Source organism: Macaca fascicularis, chromosome 7 (assembly GCF_037993035.2).
Source record: "Macaca fascicularis isolate 582-1 chromosome 7, T2T-MFA8v1.1".
NCBI classification, from domain to species: domain Eukaryota; kingdom Metazoa; phylum Chordata; class Mammalia; order Primates; family Cercopithecidae; genus Macaca; species Macaca fascicularis.
In genome coordinates, this window is record NC_088381.1 from 25,452,623 (window position 1) to 25,474,176 (window position 21,554).

The window sequence follows — 21,554 nt, forward strand, 5'->3', positions numbered from 1 at the left end:
TAGTCCTGTGTCTTCCACTGGCATCTCTCCCATCCCATCCTAGGCCATGCATCTCCAAGTTTTAGGCAGGCTGGACTGAATTCTACCCTCTCCCCTTACCCTCTTCATCAAATTATTCTTCCACGATATCGCTATCTCTTATTTCATTATCTCTATCAAGACCCTGATACACACACTTCCCATCTTGACTATTGCTGTAATCTCCTCTTAATGGGCTTCTCCACCTCCAGGCACTTCGTTCACCAGTGCAAATCCTCATGCCTCTGCTCAGACACCTGAACTTCTTAGGCTGATACTTAAGACTTGTTATAATCTGACTCAAATCTCAGCATTATTATCCACCATTCTTTGCCAAGCAACCCTTACTCTGGCTCAACTAAAATTGGTGACCTCCCTTGTGGATAGCCTATAGTTCCTTATCTATGTTCCTCACTTAGAATACTTTCAAAAAATTATGTATATGTAAAGTAGTATAATTTTATAATTATAAATATGAATTATATAATATATGATATATATGATATATAATTATTATATAATTATATATTACATATAATTTTATAATGTATATAAATTATAAATTATACATATAATTTATATATTAATATGCATATTTATATTATATATAATTTTAATATATAAAAAATAAAATAGGTTAAATATGAAATAATATGTAACATAATATGTTAACAATATTAATAATATTCTGATATTAATATTGAAATATTTATTAATAATAAATAATATAAATATAATGAATATAAAATACAATGTATTTATTAACATATGATAAATATATATTAAACATAATTTATATATAATATATTAGATATATAATTATATGTTTATTTTATATTATATAATTTTATGTATATTACTTTCTATTATAGAATTGTACTTATTTTTTATATATTTATATTATTATATATTTACTTTCTATTATATAATTATATTTATTTATATTATTATATATAAAATTTATATATTAAATTTCATATGTATTTTAGATAATATATAAAATTATATGTATATATTCCCTATGGTTAAATTTCTAACCGATCACTAGGGACCATCTCAGAGGCCATCTCCCTAGGAAGCTTTCCTTGACTACTCAGCTAGAAGACATCTCTACCAGATAGAAGACATATCTACTTCATCACACGGATGTATCTGACTCTTTTCTATAGGCGTATATCATTTTCCACTTTGTATTATGATTATTGATCTCCTAGTTTCAAATGAAAGCTACAACAGCAGAGTTTCCCAATCTGTGTGTCACAAAATATTAGCTCCATAAGAAACTGATCAAATAAGTTTTAAAAGGCTGCATACTAGAGCCCCCACCTTAGAAACTGCAGTGGGGATGGAGGAAAATGGGAGTGTGTGAGGAATGTGCTAAGGGTGGAATTGACAGTTCATGATAAAAGAAGGCTGTGTGCGGCAAGACAGGGTGAGTGGTCTCGAATGGCTCCCAGACTTCTGACAACAGGGAGGCACTAGTCACTGAGTGGGCGAAGGTGACAGTAGAGGTGTGGGATATCCAATGGTGTGCTTGGGTTGTGATGGTTGGTGTTAATATCCTGGAGGAGGGTAGGAGTAGGAAGACAAAAGACCAAGCCCTGTGGTTCTTTCTCAGTTCTCATCTTCCTTGAACCCTCCATGGGTTTTGACATGGTTTTGACCAATCTCTCTCCTGGAAACTCTCTCCACCCTCTCCCTAGGTGACCTGTCTTCTCTCCATCCTGCTCCTCATACTGCCCATTCCCTTCCTCCCTTTCCATAGAACATCTAAATCCTAAATCCTCCTCTACTCTCTCCTTGTGGCAGCCTTGTACATTCCACGGGCCTTGATGACAACAACAACAAAAATAATTTCTCCCCAATCCTAACTATTCTATTTTTTGCTGGAGATTTCCACCTGGATGCTTTGGGTTCACCTTGAACACAGCAGGTGCACAATGGGATTCATCCCCAGCCCCATCCATCCTGCCCCCTCACTTTCCTGCCTGTGACCCATTTCTGAAGGGGTGAGAAGCTGGTAGCTTCTTCCTCCTTTAGGTGTCCCATCTTTCCCCTCTCTTCCTAGTGCCACTGCCTTTGTTACCACTCTGTTTTTCTTCTGGTTGCCTTTCTCCAGGCCCCTCCTCTTGCATCCTCTCTGAGCATTGCAGCCCATGTAAACTTCCTAAAGCATATCTCTGCGTTTGTCATTCCCCCCTTAAAAAAAAAAAATCCAGTGGCTTTATTTTGAAAACCCAGCTTTTCAGGTACTATACAACCTTGTTGTATCAGTCCATCTTATTTTCCCTCTGATTTCCTACATATGCCTCTTGCAGTCTTCAACCAAGTCAAACCACTCACTGCTCCCCAAATACATCCTCCACTTTCCCACCTCCATGCCTTCACTTTGCCTAGGGTCTCTCTCCATCTCAGCCTATGGAAACGCTACCCATTTCTTAAAACTCAGGTAAGATACCTCTTCCTCCATGAAACTTTCTCTAATCATCTCAAGTGGAAGGTGTGCCCTTTCTTCTCTGAACTCCCATAATCCTTCATTGGTATCACGTTGGTTTCATTTATTGTAACCTAACATTTATTACAGTAATTTATGTGGACATCCTTGCTTTACTTTCCTACTACACTTCCTTATGCAAGAATTATGTCTCATTCACATAATGTAGTGGAAAGAGCACTGGCTCGGGAGTAAGGAGATGTGAAATTTAGTCTTTGCTCTGCTGCCGATGAGCCCTGTGACCTTGGAGAGCTTAACTCACCATGAAACAGAACTTTGTAGTCTAACGTATCAGATGAGTTCTGAGTCCAGGGTTAAAGGAACCAAGCTGAGAGGGACGTGGGAGGGACAATGGCATTTCAAGGAGCCAGGATTGGCATTAGGTTAAAAAAAATTAAGTTTGAATTATGCATTTCACCACTTCCCAATAAATGATTCATCTATATAATAAATTATTCTCTGATGATATTGAGAGTAAAAATCCAATTTCTGGGGTTATCCTTAAAGCACATGGGTTTTTCAAATCTCCTGCCTTCTGGAATGTCAACCCCTCTAACTAGAGGAAGTTTTCAACCCCAAGACAGGCTCTGCTCTTAAAATTTACTTGTAAATTAGTTGTTAAAAATCTTAATGCATTTCCCTGTGGAAATGAAGGTACTGGCAACAGTAGGATACCATGATTAAGATACAAAGCTATTTGCACAGCAAAAGAAACTATCAACAGAGTAAACAGACAACCTATAGAAAGGGGGAAAAGTTTTGCAAACTATGCATCCAACAAAGGTCTAGTACTCACCATCTATAAGGAACTTAAATTTACAAGAAAAAAACAAACCCATTAAAAAGTGGGGACAAGACATACATGAACAGACACTTCTCAAAAGAAGACATCCATGTGGCCAACCATCATATGAAAAAGTCTCAACATCACTGATCATTAGAGCGATGCAAACCAAAACCACATGCCATCTCACACCAATCAGAATGGTTATTAAAATATCAAAAAATAACAGATGCTGGTGAGATTGTGGAGAAAAGGGAATGCTTATACACTGTTGGTGGGAGTGTAAATTAGTTCAACCATTGTGGAAGACAGTGTGGCGATTCCTCAAAGATCTAAAGACAGAAATACCATTCAACCCAGCAATCTGATTACTGGGTATATACCCAAAGGAATATAAATCATTTTATTATAAAGACACATGCGTGTGTATGTTCACTGCAGCACTATTCACAATAGCAAAGACATGGAATCAACCTAAATGACCATCAGTGATAGACTGGATAAATAAAATGTGGTACATATATACTGTGGAATACTATGCAACCATAAAAAAGAATGAGATCATGCCCTTTGCAGGGACATGGATGGAACTGGAGGCCATTATCCTTAGCAAACTAATGCAGGGACAGAAAACCAAATACTGCATGTTCTCACTTACAAGTGGGAGCTAAATGATGAGAACACATGGACATATAGAGGGGAACAACACACACTGGGGCCTATCAGAGGGTGGAGGATGAGAGGAGGGAGAAGATTAGGAAAAATAACTAATGGCTACCAGGTTTAATACCTGTGTGATGAAATAATCTGTACAACAAACCCCCATGATGCAAGTTTACCTATGTAACATGTACCCCTGAACTTAAAATAAAAGTTAAAAAAAAAAAACAAAAACACTGTGTAAAGCAAACTACAACAGTGGAGTTGACATGTTGGACTCCCATTTCAATACTGATGCTTGCTACTTACAAGCATCAAGGCCAGATAATGGACCTCTCTTGGTGTCAGTTTCCTCCCCATCCACCCACTCCACAGGGTCATTGTGAGGTAATTGATGCAAGCTTCCTGCAACATACACAGAGCTCAACAAATCATAGCTATTATTTTAATGAGAATGCGATGTTGTGTTCCTATATTTCCAAACAAATGCTAATAAAATCTCATATTTCCATCCCCCTCCACAGAAAAAGAAACTAAGCTAGCCTGTCAATGCCATTTAGCCCGAGTGCCCCTGGGTTAAGGTAGAATCTGTCCTAATGTGGACATCCTTGATATACGAGTTGCTCATAGCAACATATGGCTCATGTGGTCCACGTTCATCCCATGACCTGAGATCCTGATATGGAAGCCACAGGAGTACTGTTTGGGTGGAAAGTGGCATGAACTACAATTTTTAGAGAATCTGTAGATTTTAAAGAGGGGAAAGAAGAAAATGAGAACATTCAGAAGTGACTTAGATTAGATTTACAGGAACCACTGAGCAGTTGTTTATTTTTCCATTTAATATTGCCTCCTAATCTACATCCCTGGTTCATACACTTCATCCCACTGGCTCAAGGTTTCTCAGCCTCAGCACTTTTGACGTGTTGGGCCTCACAATTCTGTGTTGTGGGAGCTGCCCTTGGCCTTGCAGGCTGTTTAGCTGCATCCTGCCCTCCAGCCACTAAAGGCCAGTAGCACTCCCCTCCCCTCCCAGTTATGACAATCAAAAACGTCTCCAGACATTACCAAATGTCCCTTGCGTGGCAAAATAATTCCCAGTTGAGAACCATTGCTCTGACTGGACTCAGCAGACGTTCCCAAATCTTCTCTGCTGCAGAATCACATAAGGAGTTTGCCAAAAATGCAGGTTTCTGGGCCCCAGCCTCAGACATTCTGGTCCAATAAGTCCAAGATGGGGACTGGGAATCTGCATTTTTAACAAGCATTTTTAACTGATACAGGTGGTCCTCAGCAAACTTTGGGAAACGTTACAATAAAGAGTCAGTGAAGTAAATAAACATCTTTTCAAAATGCAGATGCTTTTCGCTGTGCTGCACCGGAGGAGCAGGGGACTAGCGGATAAACATTAGGCAGCTTTAGAGAAGGCAGGCAGGCCCTCCCTGGTGAGCAGCACAAGGCAAGACTTAGGGAAGAAAGCTCTGCCAGGGTGGCGCTGCTGGCCAGGAGAAAGTATGCCAAAGGAATGCGGGGAAATGCCAAAACCAAGTTTAGTCTATCCTGAGTTTTTGGCCCAGAGGCACCCCTAGGCTACTGAAAATCCATTCTCGTCCTTCCACTTGGGACCTACTATGAGACAGGCTCTGTGCTAAGCTTTTTACATACAGTTTGTTATTTTATCCACTCCCTAACTATGAGAAGGCTTATCAAGTTTTAGTTACATTTCTCTGGGAAATTTCATATCTCAAAGAACTGATGTACAAATTAACTCTTCACCCGCAATCTCTTCATGAAATAGGAACAGCCTGTACTAATCCTAGAGTTCTACTACCATTAAAAACTCTTGGTAACATTGTTAAATGAGAAAAAGCTCCCTGAGCTGAGAAGGCAGGATCCCTCTCTTGGGTCTCACGCAGCCCCCAGTACTCTTTGTCCCTTTGCATAAAAGAAAGACGTCCCAGTATGTTTACCCAGGAAGAAGACGTTCTCAGCTTCCTTTCCACATATTCTGAGTGGAAAATGAAAGACAAAGGGGCTAGAAATGTCTTCACATTCCAATGCCACTGGTGGGTGTGCAAACCTAGCCACCTTCAGATGCAGATGCATGATGTAAGTGAGTGAAGCTGGATGGGGCGGGGGGCAGCCTGTATGCATCATTTAGATCACCCTCCTGGTGATGGAACTGTCATATTGGGATCCAGGCTTGGTTTGGTCCCTCCATATGATAACACTGTATTGGCTTCAGAGTAACATGAATGTGGAAATGAGAGGAAGCCATATTGGGGAAATGACCCTAAGGTCATTAAGGTTGCAGCAAATGAATGAAATGGGAGCCAGTCCATGCATGTGGTAACAAGTCCTGGCCCAACATGAACCCACAGCCATCCACAGGGACCTCCTTAATCAAAAGGTTGAAACTGGCCAAGCCAGTGCTCTTTGGGCTCCTTGCCACTCTTCTATGCTCCCTCTTTTCTTCTCACTGCTATTTTAAGACAATTTTCCTATTAGAAAGAAGTTTTTGTAATTATCTTTCTAAAAAGCACACCCAGCATTTTAATCATGTAGAGGCATTTGGTGTAGCACATTTAGTTCAGAGAGTGGGGGAAGATGAGGCAAGATGGAGGTAGAAAATACAGTGCTGTACATAGAACTAGGAGCTCTTGCCTGGGCTCCACCACTGGTAGATGTGTGGCTAGGGGCAAGTCACTTCACATGTCTGAGCCTTAGTTTCCTCAGCTGCAAATGAAGTGTGTGGACTCACTGATCTCTAAGACTCTTTCTTGCAGTTAAGGCTCTAGTGTAGAGGGGCATGGAAGGACTGGACCAATCAAGGGATATGTGAAGGTCTAGAGAGAACAGGGGAATGGGTCAAACCTGCCAGGCTTTCTCTAAGTTCTAGCAGAATCTACTTCCACATCTACTCCAAGAAAGAAATAGGAAGGAAAATATAATACCTTCAAAGCCAAGTCATCAGTTTTAGCTGGAATTGTTTCCTTCCATCCATACTACCTCCCTCTCAACCACCAATAACTTAGAAAAGAAGGAAATTTACAGAGGCAGAAAGCCATTTCCCTTCACTGTGGGTACCTGAGCGACCCAGGTCTGGCTTCATTGTGTAAACCATGGGACTGTCTTTCCAGGAGTCTCCTGGAGTTACAAATCTCCCTCTTTCAAGGTTAGAGTTACCAGGCTATGTGTGTGGCAAGGCATTTTTTTCTTGGCTCTTTTGTCCAGAGAAAATAGAGAAGGCTTAATTTCTGTCGCTTCTGCAGTCCTCCTGTTGGACACCAAGTCCAGTCAGACCTAACTGGCCAGACACGTGAGGAATGAATGCCATATTCCCACAATCCCATCCACTATCACTCACCTCTTCCAACCCTGGCCTGCCCCCGAGCTAGCCCACACTTCACCCCTCCCTGGAATCCTACTCTTGGATGCTGTTCTACCGCCCTCCATCTCTCTGAAACTTACTGCCTCCACCCATGCCAGTATAACACCCTCCTTTCTGCCTTACTGGTGAAGCCAGCTCAGTGTTAGCAAGAGGGTGCTAAAATAGAATTGAATGCATCCCTGAAGGACAATCTTTCTCTTCTCTGCTAACACAAAGCAGATAAACATTATTTCCTCAAGGTAACTCTTTCTAACCAAAAGAGATCCTAATAGTAAGGGGGTTCAAACAGGTAGGAAAAAATACCTGGAGCCTCAGGATTTTAAGCAGCATTTGTTCAAACTTCTTCTTCTTCTTTTCTTTTCTTTTTTTTCTTTGAGACAGAGTCTCGCTCTCTTGCCCAAGCTGGAGCGTAGTGGCACGATCTCAGCTCACTACAACCTCCACTTCCCAGGTTCAAGCAAACTTCCCACCTCAGCCTCCCAAGTAGCTGGGAGTGCAGGTGCACGTAAACATGCTCGGCTAATTTGTGTATTTCTAGTAGAGATGGGGTTTCACCATGTTGGCCAGGCTGGTCTCGAACTCCTGACCTCAAGTGATCTGCATGCCTCGGCCTCCCTAAGTGTTGGGGTTACAGGCGTGAGCCACCGTGCCTGGCAGAAACTTCTTTCTTCTTTTAAATATGAGAAAATGAGGCCCATAGAGGTGAAGTGACTCACCCAAAGTCACACAACTTAGTGTCAGAGCCCTTACTTTAATACAAGTCTTCAAATTCCTAGACCTGTCATCTCCTATGGAAAAGCTACTTGAGGTAGACATAACATTTGTACTGTGGACTACATCTAGTCTAGACGATAGATGATTGATAATACTAGTTTACTGGCTCAGTGATAAGATACCTTAGACAGGAGAAGATGGATGGTAAGAGTATACTGTGGGATTTACAAAGGAAGTCAAGAAAATCTTTCAACACAAATTTCTATTTGCACACAAAGCTGATGAGCTTGATACCCAAGAAGGCCTATGTGAGCAAATACATTGCAATAAACGTTCTTGGGGACTGTTTTGGGTTGAATTTTGTCCACCAAAAAAGATATGTCCAAGTCTTAACCCTCAGAACCTGAGAGTGTGACCTTCTTTGGAAAGAGGGTCTTTGCAAATGTCATCAAGTGAAGATGAGATTAATCTAGATGAGGGTGAGTCCTAATCCAATGACTGATGTTCTTATAAAAAAGAGGGAAATTTGGCCATGGACACACAGAGAGAATGCATGTGAAGACAGAGGCAGAGACTGGAGTGATGCACCTACAAGCCAAGGAGCACCAAGAATTGCTGGCAATTACCAAAAGCTAGAAGAGACAAGGAAGAGCTCTAAGAATCCCCCCCTAGAGCTTTTAGAGACAGAGTGACTTGGCTGATACCTTGATTTCAGACGTCTAGCCTCAAGAACTGTGAGAGAATTGATTTCTATAGTAGTAAGCCACCCAGTTTGTGGTACTTGTTACAGAAGCCCTAGGAAAGTAATACGATCTAGCAAACAGTTGGCTGGGCTGGGCTAAAGTGAAGAGACTGAAATCACTCACATGGATATGACAAGGCAAGTTCCGTGGGCTGGTGCTATGATGAGGCTATCCTGCACAGTGTGGCCTTTCATCTATGTTACTCCATTCCCATACTTCAGAGATTGCCCGTCTTGCTTGGAGTCAAGTGAGAGGTTGGGAAGAGGAGAAACATTGGAGTGAGACACACCTGGATAGGAATGCTCAGGCTGCTACTTACTAGTTGTGAAGTATCCTGTGGATCACAAACACCTGGGCTCTCAGTGGCCTCACCTGGAGAACACAGCCTTCCTCAGGGGGTTGTGGTGAGGGCCACTGCAGTTACCTGCCACAGCTCGTCGGGGTTGGTTTCTTTGCCTCTGCTTTATTACATCTTTGAGCCAAGTTCAGAGGTGGAAAGGAAACTGACATTTTAAACACCTCCCGTGTGAGAAAGGAACCCTTCATTCATTAAACACTGGTGCTGCGAGGGCTTTCAAGCCAATTCCCTCATTTAAAGAGGAGAACACTGTCACGGTGTAGATTTTCCACATTCCCCACTACATTGGGCACCTGGGAGACCTTTAAATGAATGTCTGCTGATGGATGAATGGACTTGGAAAGGCCTCTAAAGAAAGCAGACTTAGTCTTATGGGGAGAATGAAGTCATATTTGACACCATTTAATGGGCTTTGCCCACCTCACTACTTTGCCCAGACTGGGATCTCACTGTCCTATTCCTGGCTCAATATCTTTCAAAGAATGGTTAGGCCCCCTTCCCTGAGAGACCATCGGGGGGTCCAAAGTCTGAGTTTAAATTAAAGTTACTCAAAACAGGTGCTCAGGATTCATAAAGTGTTTTCAGCTGTATAATTGATTCTACATCATAAAACCAAACGAGCCATTTTTTAAAAAGAATATTTAACCCAAAGTCAACTCTAGCTTAGTGCAGATGGAAAATATAGTCCTTATTGTAAAGAGAAAAGATGCAAGAAAACAAAATAAAGAGTAGCTATAACAATTCCACTTTTTACCCAAAAGGAATAACTTACATTCCCACCCAAGCTACTGCCTTTTTCACTTACCCCACTTTATCGCTCTCCATAGCACTTATTACCATCTGAAATAGTATATTTTTTCATTTATTCAATTGAACCTATCTCCACTCACTAAAATATATCACAATGAGTCAGACCTCTTTTGTTTACTGGTGCTTAGAAGTGATTCGTTTTGTTTATAGATGCCCAGTGCCTAGAACAGTTACTGCTGCATAATTGATTCATAATGCAATTTGCATATTTGTATTATTTGTTGAATAAATGGATGAATGGATTAGTGAATAAGTTGGGGCAGGGAGAGGAACAGTCACATGATATGGATAAGAAGGTAGAATATTAAGTGGCCTTTTTCCTGTAAAATTTGCCCCTAAATCCACCAGCCCTGTGTCAACTAACCATTAAGATCATCTTTCTCTCAGTTCTCTCCTCTGAATCCATTATTACCAAGCAAGGTTTGATTTAAATGTTTTAACGTGCTTTTTCCTACAGATGGGAATACAGAGTTCACAAGTTTGGTTCATTTGGTATGATATTTTTACTATAAATTAATAGCTTGGCATTCATTTTCAAAATTGGTTCACATCTCAAAAGAATTCTGAGTAACAGAACAACAACCAGCATGGAAACTTGTGGTGAAGACAGGTGAGAATGGCACACAGGAGATTTGGGCTCTAGATCTCACTCTGCGTTAACTCACCTGTGTGGCCTTTGAAAAACCCCTTCTCTGGGGTTTGGTTTCACCATAAAGAAATTGACCTTGATAACTTCTGAGTCTCTTCCATCTTTCAAAGTTAGGATTCTATAAAACTTAATAGTAAGTTCTTTTGCGTATTTTGACTTCATAAGAGATGTCATTAGCTTGTATTGGATGTCACAGATATTGGCAATCTTGTGAGGTTCATTTGGGTCATGGGGTCGGCACTTTTTCTGGGGTCAGTGATTATTGCCATAAGAAGACAGACGGTGGCCACATTAAAAATCTAAAACGGCAGAGGAGCCAATCCCTAGGGAAACTGGAGATCACACAGCAACTCTTTTCACATTTAAAATTGTACAGGTGTGTGGGTGTGGAGAGGTTGCAGGAGGTACAAGAGGAAAGGAAAGCTGAGGCAGAGGCTAGAGGATGTGTAGGTGACAGTAAGGCAGGTGCAGAGAGCCCAGGTTTGGAGAGTCACTCATTTTCCCATGAGGGCCTGGCACACACCTAATCTTGACAAATGAGAATATGCCCGTGAACTCTGAGTAGAAACATGAAAGTATTTCCATCATGTGCCATGTCACTGTGGGGGAGGGCAAGAGCTGCATGTCCCATACATTTATTTGCTTTAGAGGTTTTAGTTACCCATTTGCCAGGACTGCCCAAGCCTGCTCTCTCTGTAACCCTTCCAGTGTTTACTATTTGGCCTTCCTTGAGATCCTAATTGTCTGTTTGTAATACAGTTATTGGGCTAGCTCTGTATACCTTCAGATCAGACATCTCACCTGAGTGCTAGTCTTATATGACTGTCTACCTACATATTAGCATTATTTAGAGATCATTACATTAAATTTAATATGTCAAAAACAAACTTAAAACGAGTCCACTTCCTAATTTTCTCTGCTTCAGTCATTGGCATCACTGACGTCATTCCGAGACTTCAATTTGAAAGGCTTTTCTTCACCCTTTACAACTCTCCATCAATAATCTTCACGACCCCAATAAACAACAATGGTAACAAACCAATCTACCCACTGCTCAATAAATGTTCGCTATTCTATTATTTATATTCGGATCTGAAATAATCTGCTTAATCTCCCAGGGTTGTTGAGGTTTCTCTCATTCTTCTCTCACAGAATGGCTTACCATTCACCTCCTTTCTCTCCTCTCCACCTTAATCAGTGTTCTCATTCCCTCATACCTAAACTCTCAGAGTATCTTTCTTACTGCCCTCCAAGTCTCTAATTTTTCCCTGCTTCAATCCATGTCAAATAAATCAACCGACTGGTCTTTTAAAAATTACTTTCAGCAAGTCATGCCCTACAAACCTAGGAGGATTCGCATTTACCAGTCAAAGTATTTACAATCTCTTCATTCGGCATTTAAGAGCTTCGGTCAACTTCGGTCTCTCAAGCTACTCGTGATCTCTATTTGTCTTTATTCAACTTATACTTGTTTGAGAACTACCCCAGCCCCTCCCTCAGTCCCCCACTATTCTCCAGCATTCCCCTTCCTTTTCCATAAGGCCCAGCCTGTGTGATACTCTCCTGCAGCCACCACAGTGACTTTGCTCCTATTCTTGGCCTACCAGGAATTTCCTCCTTTCTGCCAACTCGGATTTGACATTTCTTCCAAGATTCATCTTCTCCTGAGGGTTCCCCATGTGAATGAATCCCAGATCACATAATCGTTCCTTTTTTCTGAATTCCCTCAGCATTCTCATATTAGCTGTCTATTGCTAAGTATGATTATCTTAGTATTTCGCATGTATTCATTGATCTCCCTCATTGAAATTTGAGCTCCGAAAGGGCACAGGCCAAATCTTCATTTGCCCAAATCTTGATCGAGCAAGGACAGATGCAAGGCCAGCAAGGACCTTGATTTTGCCCATAGCTCATGGACAAGGCCTAGTTGCTGCAGCGTAGGCAGTAAAGGCAATAAATGTGCACTGGAGAGCTAAGACTAGCTCCTAGCACAAGGTTAGAGACTCAGACATGTTTTGAGAAGTGTTTGCTAAATGCTGAAATAAATTTTTAAAGAATAATTCAAGCCCCTTACACACCATGTGTTTCTATAGCACAGAAATCTTTACTGTATTCATCCAAAATACAATGGCCAGTATAACCTACCAAGTCTCAATCACTGATCAGATTTGAAGTCCTTGACTCTTTTTGGCCAGAATACTAGGTCCAGTGGGGACAAAGTGGTGCCATCAGCTGCCTCTATCAGAACTTGCCTCTACACCTGCCAAGTACCCACAGGTTCATGTCCTACAAGTTAGCACCAGTTCATGTCCTTGAACCAAAGGCTGCCTGACTCCAGTACAAGTCATATAGTTGTAGGGACATTTGTAAACCCACCTCCCCACCCCTTGGTCCAGTTGAATCATGTCCTGTCCAAACACAGAACCCAGGCAGGTAACCTTAGACCCCTTGCAGAAAGCAGAGAAGATGCCCCCTTCCACAGAAGTTCTTAGAAAGAGTGCAGAGAGGAAAATGGACTTACCCTCACACAGTAGTTCATGCCCATCCCCAACAGGTGCTGCAGAAAGTGCCTGTCCTGCCTGCTCCTAAGGGGTGGCTCCCCAGGGCCAGGAAGCGGGCACGAATCAGGGGTTAGGGCGGTTGCCCTGTGGCTCACCAGGTCCGGCTGCGGTGGAGGTGCAGTCCCAGACCTACTTAGACTGGTTTCTGGGGAAGAGGGACTGCTGGAACCTGGGTCCCGGCTTTCCTGGAGCTTCAGCCGAGGCACCTCTTTGGTACCCAGGCAAAAGTTTTTCAGACTCAGCAACGTGGCCGGGTTGGCCAGCTTCATGCTCGCCATGCGGGGGATCAAGGTGCACAGTGGGGTGGGGCTCTCCTGCGACGGCAAGGCGGCATCTTCAGCCGGCAGGTGAGGTGCCAGGGCGGGGTGGGGAGGCTGCGGTGAGCCCTTGTTCCCGACCGAGCCTCCGGAGCTACCTTCGTCCAAGGACGTGATCGACTCGTTCCGAAAGCGGCTGTACTTGGCCCTGTGCAGCATCCCGGGGTGCCCGAAGAGTCCTACATACAGCACGAGTCCTGCCAGGCTGTCCTGGCTGCGTTCTCGCATAGCCTTGGCAGTGCTGAAACAGGATACTGTTGCATAAATCGCCTCGTCGTCTGGTAGATAAACGGTGAAGACATCAAACGCCTCAACGCCCGATGCAACTCGCAGCAGCCACCTCTCCAACTCTGCTCTCGAGCTCGCCCACCTCGGCTCCCGGCCCCTTAAGGGTGACAGCCCAACGGGGAAACGCCTCCCCTGCTCTGATTTCAGTCCCTCCCTGGCCCAGGCAGAGGCACCAGTGTTCTCGCCTTGGAATCCTTGTCGGGAGAGCCTAGACCCAGGCTCCCGGCGGCGGTGGTCGCTCACGGCCAACTCTTAGGCACAGAACCCGGGCGAGCGCCGGCCAGGGGGCCCCGACCCATCACTAGCCTTGCAGGAGCCTAGTAGAAATATTTAGCACCCCACTCCCACCCTTACCCCAGCGTTCTGTTCTGCACACAGGAACTTTCGAACCTGCTCCCTTCGGCTCCCACAGGGCGGGGCAAATGACTGGCCTATTAACCCTTTATTTGTTCCAGTGATTGTTCATTTAAAAAGAAAAAAAAAAATTGTATCTATGAGCCAAAGGCCCTTCTGCCTGGGTTCGTTGATTCCGAAGGCTGCCCTCTCTTGGAAGATCTTGTCTTGCATCGTTCTGGGCCACCAGCCAGGAGTACTACTGACGGGCGCTGCTCCGCATTGTTTCACTGACTTGTGATGGGTCCGTGTTCCTCAGATCCCCTCCCAGCCTGCCTACCCTCGCTCAGAGCTTCCCTCCCTCCTGGACTCCTCTCGGAGCTTTTTTCAGAAGCCCATTTGCAGCCGAAAGCTGAGATGTGCAGGATGATACGCAGCGTGTTGAAATTTTTATGAATGAACTTTGCCGAATGAATTTCTCTCTGTGTGTGCAAGCTAATAAATCTGTGAATGAAGCTGAGAATAGCTGTAATTGACTGACGGTCTCAGAGGTGCTTGGTTTTTATCCAATCAGGAGGCAGCTTGATGACTCATAGACCATAAATATACTAAACTAGTAGCCGAGAGAAATAAAGCTAGCGGGAGAGGAGGGACATATTTTATTTTGTGGTATCTGATGAATGAGTTAAAAGGAAAGGCAATCTTTACTACAGATCATTAGCTGGGGAGCAGCAGGTTAAAAGATCTATTTTCTTTCTTGTTGAGATGGCCGGGAGGGCAGAGCAGAGGAGCTAAAAATTAGACCCATTGTTCCAGGGATATTAGGACATATGGTTCACAACTCCTGTGGGAAGCCATGATGCATTTTTCTTAGAAACATAGTTCTTTTTTTATTGATTGTTGGTTCCATCTTCCGTCTGGTGCAACTTCCTGTACCTATCAAATGTATCCTGAAGACATGATGACAACTGCAAAGGCTTAGCACACAGGAAGCCAAAACCAGAGCTGGGAAAAGAAAATGCAGGTTCTTCAGGAATGGAGAAGAGGAAACTGCTGAAACACCGGGGGTGTGGGGTGTCAGGGTAGGGTGGAAATCACACATAGGAAGAGATGAAGAACTCTCAGAAAAGACTGCACTACTCCGTGGTTCAAGGCTTTGTCATCTGAAATTGTTCGTTAATTAAAAAATTAAGACAAACTGGCAACCAAAGGAATCAAGGGTGCCACCTTCATTATCTTATTGACCCTAACGCTGCATTAGGCTCATGTATATTGATGACTTTGGGAGCCTGAGCTCCCTTGGGATCCAAACACAGGCTCTGAATTAAATGGTTGAGAGTGACCAGTGAAAGCAGCATCCTCCTCTCAAGCTCCCTGTTCCCCCAGGGAGATAACGCACCTATCTGCATCCCTTCTGCCAAGGCTGTTCAGACGTTTCTTTACCTGGAAAGGCTTTTCTGCATCTTCATAAATCTTCCCTTCAACCCTAGCTGACCTCCTTTTCCCTCCCCTACATCTCCTCCTGGCAAAACTGAGGGAAGTAGCTAAATCAGTTGGACCCCACATCCCTAGGGCTGAGGAGACAGGCTCTGGACAAGATTATTTACCTCTTATTCCTCCTCATTCCTCATCTGCTTTCTTCCTCTCATTTTTCTTGCCTTCCCCTGGGTCCCTGCCTTGCTTCTGCTATGCTGTGATGACCTCATCACATGCTTCCTTTAGAAAGTTACTTTACCTCTCCGTGGTTGAATGTCCTCATAGGTCGGCAGCAGCCACCTAATGGGGGTGTTATGAGGGCTTATGAATAATCCTCATCCCTGTAAAGTCTTGGCCCAATGCTCCACACAGTGCCTATCTCACTAAGTACCTGTGGGCAGTATGAGAAAATGGCCATTGGAAACAGAGCTGCCTCCCCCTAAGATCATACTCTTACCCCTCACACTGCAGAGTTTATATCACTCTAAGCAACTAAAAAGAAAAATTAGTACAAAGTGGGAGAAGCCAAGAAAGCCAACATTGTCCAAAGAAAACAGTTTTTTAAATCAGCTGGGCCTGGAGAAGGCTGGAAAGGACAGGGGCCTGCCTGGCTGATAGGAATCCTCACAGAGGTCTCGTGATTGCAGGATGGGGTGTCCAGGGGAGCCAGCTCATCTAGGTAGGCACCGTGCTGGCCAGACTCCAGGAGCTCAGACCAGTCTACATTCCTCAGAAAGCCTGAGTCCTGGGAGGGTTGGGGGTTGCGAAGTGGGACTAGGTAAGGTAAGAAAGCAGTCATGGCCATTGTGGGCTCTTTCTCTTCTGAAAGCCTGGAGACTTCGGCTCTCCTGGGTAGCTCTGCCACAGCGTTTTATGAGGATGAAAGAGATCAGATCCCCAACTGGGAAGTGCGCAATAGCCTCTAGGCTGAGCCTGCCCAGCTGGACCATTCTCTCAGTCCTAACAGCCCAAGAGAAGGCTCATTGAATTGCTTTTCATTCTAGGTAGATGGCTGGGCAAGGCAGATGGTTTGCTTTTTTCAAGGCATTAGAACATCCTTTTCAATTAGTAATGATTAAAACAATATTAATAAGAGCTACTATCTGTGGAACACCTGACAGTTTACCTACATTCTGGTTCAATTATTATAACAAATTGTGGAGGCTGGGATTGTGTTCCTCACTGCCTTACAGATATGAAAATGAGGCTGAGAGAAAGGGCAGTGACTTGTTCAAGGTGCTCCAGCTGTTGAACAATGATCCTGGGATCCCTCTGGGCCTGACTGCAAAGCCTGTGCTGGCAGCCACTGTACTCTGCCGCCTCCCAGGGACCAGAGCGCTCAAATCTAGTTTCCAGGCCTATGATGGCTACAGGGCATCCTATTGCTTCCTAAAGCTCTGAGAAATGGCTGGGCAGGAAGAAGAGCTGGGGATCTGGGGAGGTTCTAGGGTTGTTGGGAAGCCTACCCCTGAGCTGGCCCTCACAGATCAATGAGATCAGGCTGGCAGAATATTTTCCTATCTATGGTTTTCCTGTATCTACCCCTCCAAAATCCCCAGGGAAAGTGTATTTAGCCCAAAGATCATTTATCAGAAGATAATACTAGACTAGATGTCTCAGGAAACCTTGATAACTGGGCCACTACCGACAAGCAGTATGCACTCACAGCAAAATGTAATTGGATGAACATTTATCTGGGAATTACAGAAGCAGCTGTGGGATTTTGAGTAAGTTACTTAACCTCTCTGAGACTCAGGTTTTGTATATGTAAAATGTGCACAATAATAATCAATAATATCTGCTGAGCACTAACTCTAGAGCAGGTCCTGAACTAAGTGCTTCACATTTAAGCCCCCCAGCAAGTCTATATAGCAGGTGCTATCCATCATTTACTGACTTGCCCAAGTCACATAACCAGGGAGTGGTATGTGTGGTGTAGAACGAAGCACTGATTCACTCCAAACTATGCCCTTAACCACCGTGATATGATCCAGTGTATATAAACCTGACTCCTACTGTATGCTCAATAAATGTTAGTTCTTGCTCCTTTCTCCTCCTTGGATAGCATACCTATAAAATTCACCCTAAATACCTCACAAGTAAAAACATGAATAATAGATAAGAAAAGCCATTATTGTCATTAAATCATCTGAGAACCATGAACGCCTCATCTTTGCCCTTGGAAAACAGAGTTCTGCTTAGAACCTGGTGGTATGCCTCCTTTACTTTGAGACATCCCCCCTCCAAGGGCACCTGCTAGGAAACAACATGTCAGTTTCTTATGAGACATCCTGTGCTGGCTGAGCTTCTTGAGTAGAACAGGCAGTTTCAAGGAAGACCTGGGTCAGGCTTTGCCACGCTAGAATTAGCCAGGTCCAGGAGGAGGAGAGAAGAGAACCTGGCAAAAATGCCAGCCCAGCTTTTGAAGATAATCCAATGTGGAATTTGGGGTAGAGGAAGGTTGTACTAGAGGATATGTGGGAAGAGGAGAGAGAACAAGGCAGAGACATAATAACTCTGGGGGGCTGTAGGCCGATCGCTACTTTGGAACAAAGTGGAGCAGGTGGTATCTGAGTGCTGTAGCACAAGGACTCTTACTCCATCCCTCCACTACAATTTCTATCATACAGCAGACCTACTAGCGAAGGATTTTCACTGAGCAATACCCACAATGCGTCTAACAGCCCATCAGTTGGGAATGAAAACATTGCTGAAGCTCTATTTTGGAGAAAAAATTCCACAAGAAAATATTTATATAAAGTTCTTGGTAGAGACCAAAATATCATTTTCAGGATGGGGAAATGAGATGGTGAAGAAGAGTTGTATCTCCAAGGGTAAGGGCCTAGCCTCCCAAAAATCGAGGCAGGATCATATCCCCCAAAGTTGTCATTGATTCTGGAAATAATCACCTTTTGCTTCCTGAACCCAGTGTTTTCTGTTTTTTCACAGTCTCCAGCCCTATAGATCGACAGTTTTCTGATAGTTGCTGTTGATCTCACACTCCTAGAACTCGAACCAGCTAAAAAAAAATGTACAGGAAAATGGATATTTTCCTATCTGTTGAAAAGAAAATAATGTACCTGGAAAGGCTATGTAAAGACTTAGACAGCATGCAGATGAAAAGTAGATGAATTACTTAGGGTCAGGTTCAGTTGAAAATAAAATAAAAATTAAAAATTACAATGGATTAAATAGAAAGTTTATTACTCTGGAGGTGGGAAATCCAGGGGCAGCGTCAGCTCTTGGCTAGCCCTAAAGTATAGTCCTTCTCCTCATAGCCCAAAATGGCTGATGGAGCTCCAGATATTTCATCTGCACTCCAGGCAGCAAAACGGATGAAAGGACAAAGAATAATATGCTCTCTCTCTTTAAAGTAACATTCTGGATACCCTGCAAATGTTTTAATTTATATTACATTAGCCAGAACTTAATCACATGCTGTACCTAGCTATAAAAGAAGATAAAGTCTTCTTCATCTGAGAATGAAAAAGTCTTTTGTCTGGGTGCATGGTTGCTGCACAAAAAATCACAGTTCTGTTACTGGGGGGAAGAAGATAAAAATAGATATTATCTGCCATGGTAATATTTTTAGAAAACCTTCTACTTTATTAAATTTAAACCTAGCATAGGATTAAAATGTTCTTGGCCAATGTGGTCCAATTTCCCCCTTTTTCATACATGCACACACACATACACACACACACACACACACACACACACACCCACGATGCTTATAAATGACCCAAGTGAAAACAGGCACTGTCAGAATAGAAGCTTACCTCTGCATAGCCAGGGGACTGATGGAGTCTCTAGGCCTTGCCTCTGAAAGGTGGTCAGGTGCTTCCAGGGGCCAGCAGCAAGAAGCAACAGAAAGTGCATCCAGGCCATGTCAGATGGCAGGCCAAGTAGTTAATTGGGGCCAGGAATATTTTATAAGGAGTGAGTGGGTGTTAATGCAGTCCCAGTACAATCATCAGGTGTCTGATTTAGGAGCAGGATCTCCACTCTAACTGTGTCTGGCAAGAGAAAAAGGCAAAGATAGAGTCCTGATAGGTTGAAACTCTGACACTATGAATTGGCTAATCCAATCCTTTTCCAACTTTCTTTTCCTTTGCCCACTTCCACCAGGAAAAGGCTTCCTTGCAACTGCAGGGAATAGGGGCATTTGATACAGCTCTGATCTATGAGATGCAAGTGAAAATATGATGGGAACTTCTGGGGAAACATCTGCTTCCTAATTAAAGGGGCACACAAAACTGGAGCCCACTCTCTTCACCCCATGTCTTCTTGTCTTGAATGTGGATATGATAACTGGAGTTGTGGTAGCCACACATACAACTGTGGTTCCTCCTGCGACCATGAGGGAAAGACCAACCAAATGATGAAGCCAATGCTTTGACATCACTGAATCCCTGAACCAAGACCAGCAATCACCTCTAGATTTGTTATGTGAGAAAAATGAACCTCAATAGTTCAAGCAACTCAAGGAGCTGTTAGCTGTTAGTTATTACTTATGGCCCAACACATTGCTACCTGACAAAAATACAATGGCAAGAACAGGATCATAAGAAGAACAGGGCCTCCAGGCATGAGACAGAAGCACAGTTATCAGAGGAGACTATGGAGTCAGGTGGGAAAAGTCCAAAAGCAGTCAGATCAACCTGGGTTCAACTCTGGATGTTGACAGTATGGTAAACAGACTAAACACTCCCAAAGATGTCCACACCCTAATCCCAGGAACATGACAAAAGAAACTTTGCAGATGTGATTAAGATTACAGACCTTGAGATGGGGGAATTATCTGTGTGGGCCCAATCTAAACACACAAGTCTTTCAATGCAGAGAACATTTCCTCATTGTGGTAAGAGCTAGGAGATTTGAGACATAAAAAAACGGAGGAAAAATTTGAAGCATGAGAAGGACTCACCCTACTGTTACTGACTTTGGAGATGGAAGAAGGGATCATGAGCCACGGAAGGGGCCATGAAGACAGGGTCCTCAGCTGACAGCCAACAAAGAAACAGGGATCTCAGACATAGAGCTGTAAAGAATTTAATTCTGCTGAAAGTCTGAGTAAGCAAGAAACCAGATTCTTCTCTAAAGTCTCCAGAAAGAAATGTAGCCCTGCCAGTACTTTGATTTAAGCAGGTGATTGGAGAGACCTGTGTCAAACAACTACCCCAATCCTTACAGTAGCTAGATAATAAATGTGTGTTGTTTAAGCTAAACTGGTGGTAATTTGTTATGGCAGCAATTGAAAACTAATACAGATTTGGCACCACAAGTGAAGTACTACTATAACAAATATAAAATGTGAAGTGGTTTCAAAATTGGGCAATAGGCAGTGGCTGGAAAAATTTTGAGGAGCATGACCACAAAAGGCTAAATTAAGAATCAATATCATTGTAATAGCCAAACTGCCCAACACAATCTATAGATTCAATGCTATTCCTATCAAAGTACCACCATCATTTTTCCCAGAATTACAAAAAACTATTCTAAAATTCATATGAAATCACAAAGGAGCCCAAATAGCCAAAGCAACCCTAAGCAAAAAGAACAAAGCTACCCAACTTCAAATTATACTATAAGACTACAGTAACCAAAACAGCATGGTACAGGTACAAAAACACACACATAGATCAATGGAACAGAATAGAGAACCCAGAAATAAAGCCACACGCCTACAGCCATCTGATTTTTAACAAAGTTGACAAAAACAAGCAATGGGGAAAGGACTCCCTGTTCAATAAACGATGCTGGGATAGCTGGTCAGCCATATTCAGAAGAAAGAAACTAGACCCCTACCTTTCACCATATACAAATTAACTCAAGATAAAAGATTTACATTTAACACTTCAAACTATAAGCATCCTAGGAAACACCATTCTGGACATCAACCTTGGGAAAGAATTTATAACTGAGCCCTCAAAAACAATTGCAACAAAAAGAAAGATG

The 21,554-nt window shown here is 43.1% G+C and overlaps 1 protein-coding gene across 1 annotated transcript in view; it reads right to left on the minus strand.

The window, feature by feature from the left end:
- The window catches only part of SHC4 (SHC adaptor protein 4), a 141,783-nt gene extending 127,191 nt beyond the window's left edge, over window positions 1–14,592 (minus strand). Inside the window, exon 1 of the mRNA XM_005559499.5 lies at window positions 13,143–14,592. Coding sequence (XP_005559556.3) covers window positions 13,143–13,727 — 585 coding nt within the window. The 5' untranslated portion in view covers window positions 13,728–14,592. The remainder of the gene's footprint in view (window positions 1–13,142) is intronic.
- Between the last annotated feature and the right edge of the window lie 6,962 nt (window positions 14,593–21,554).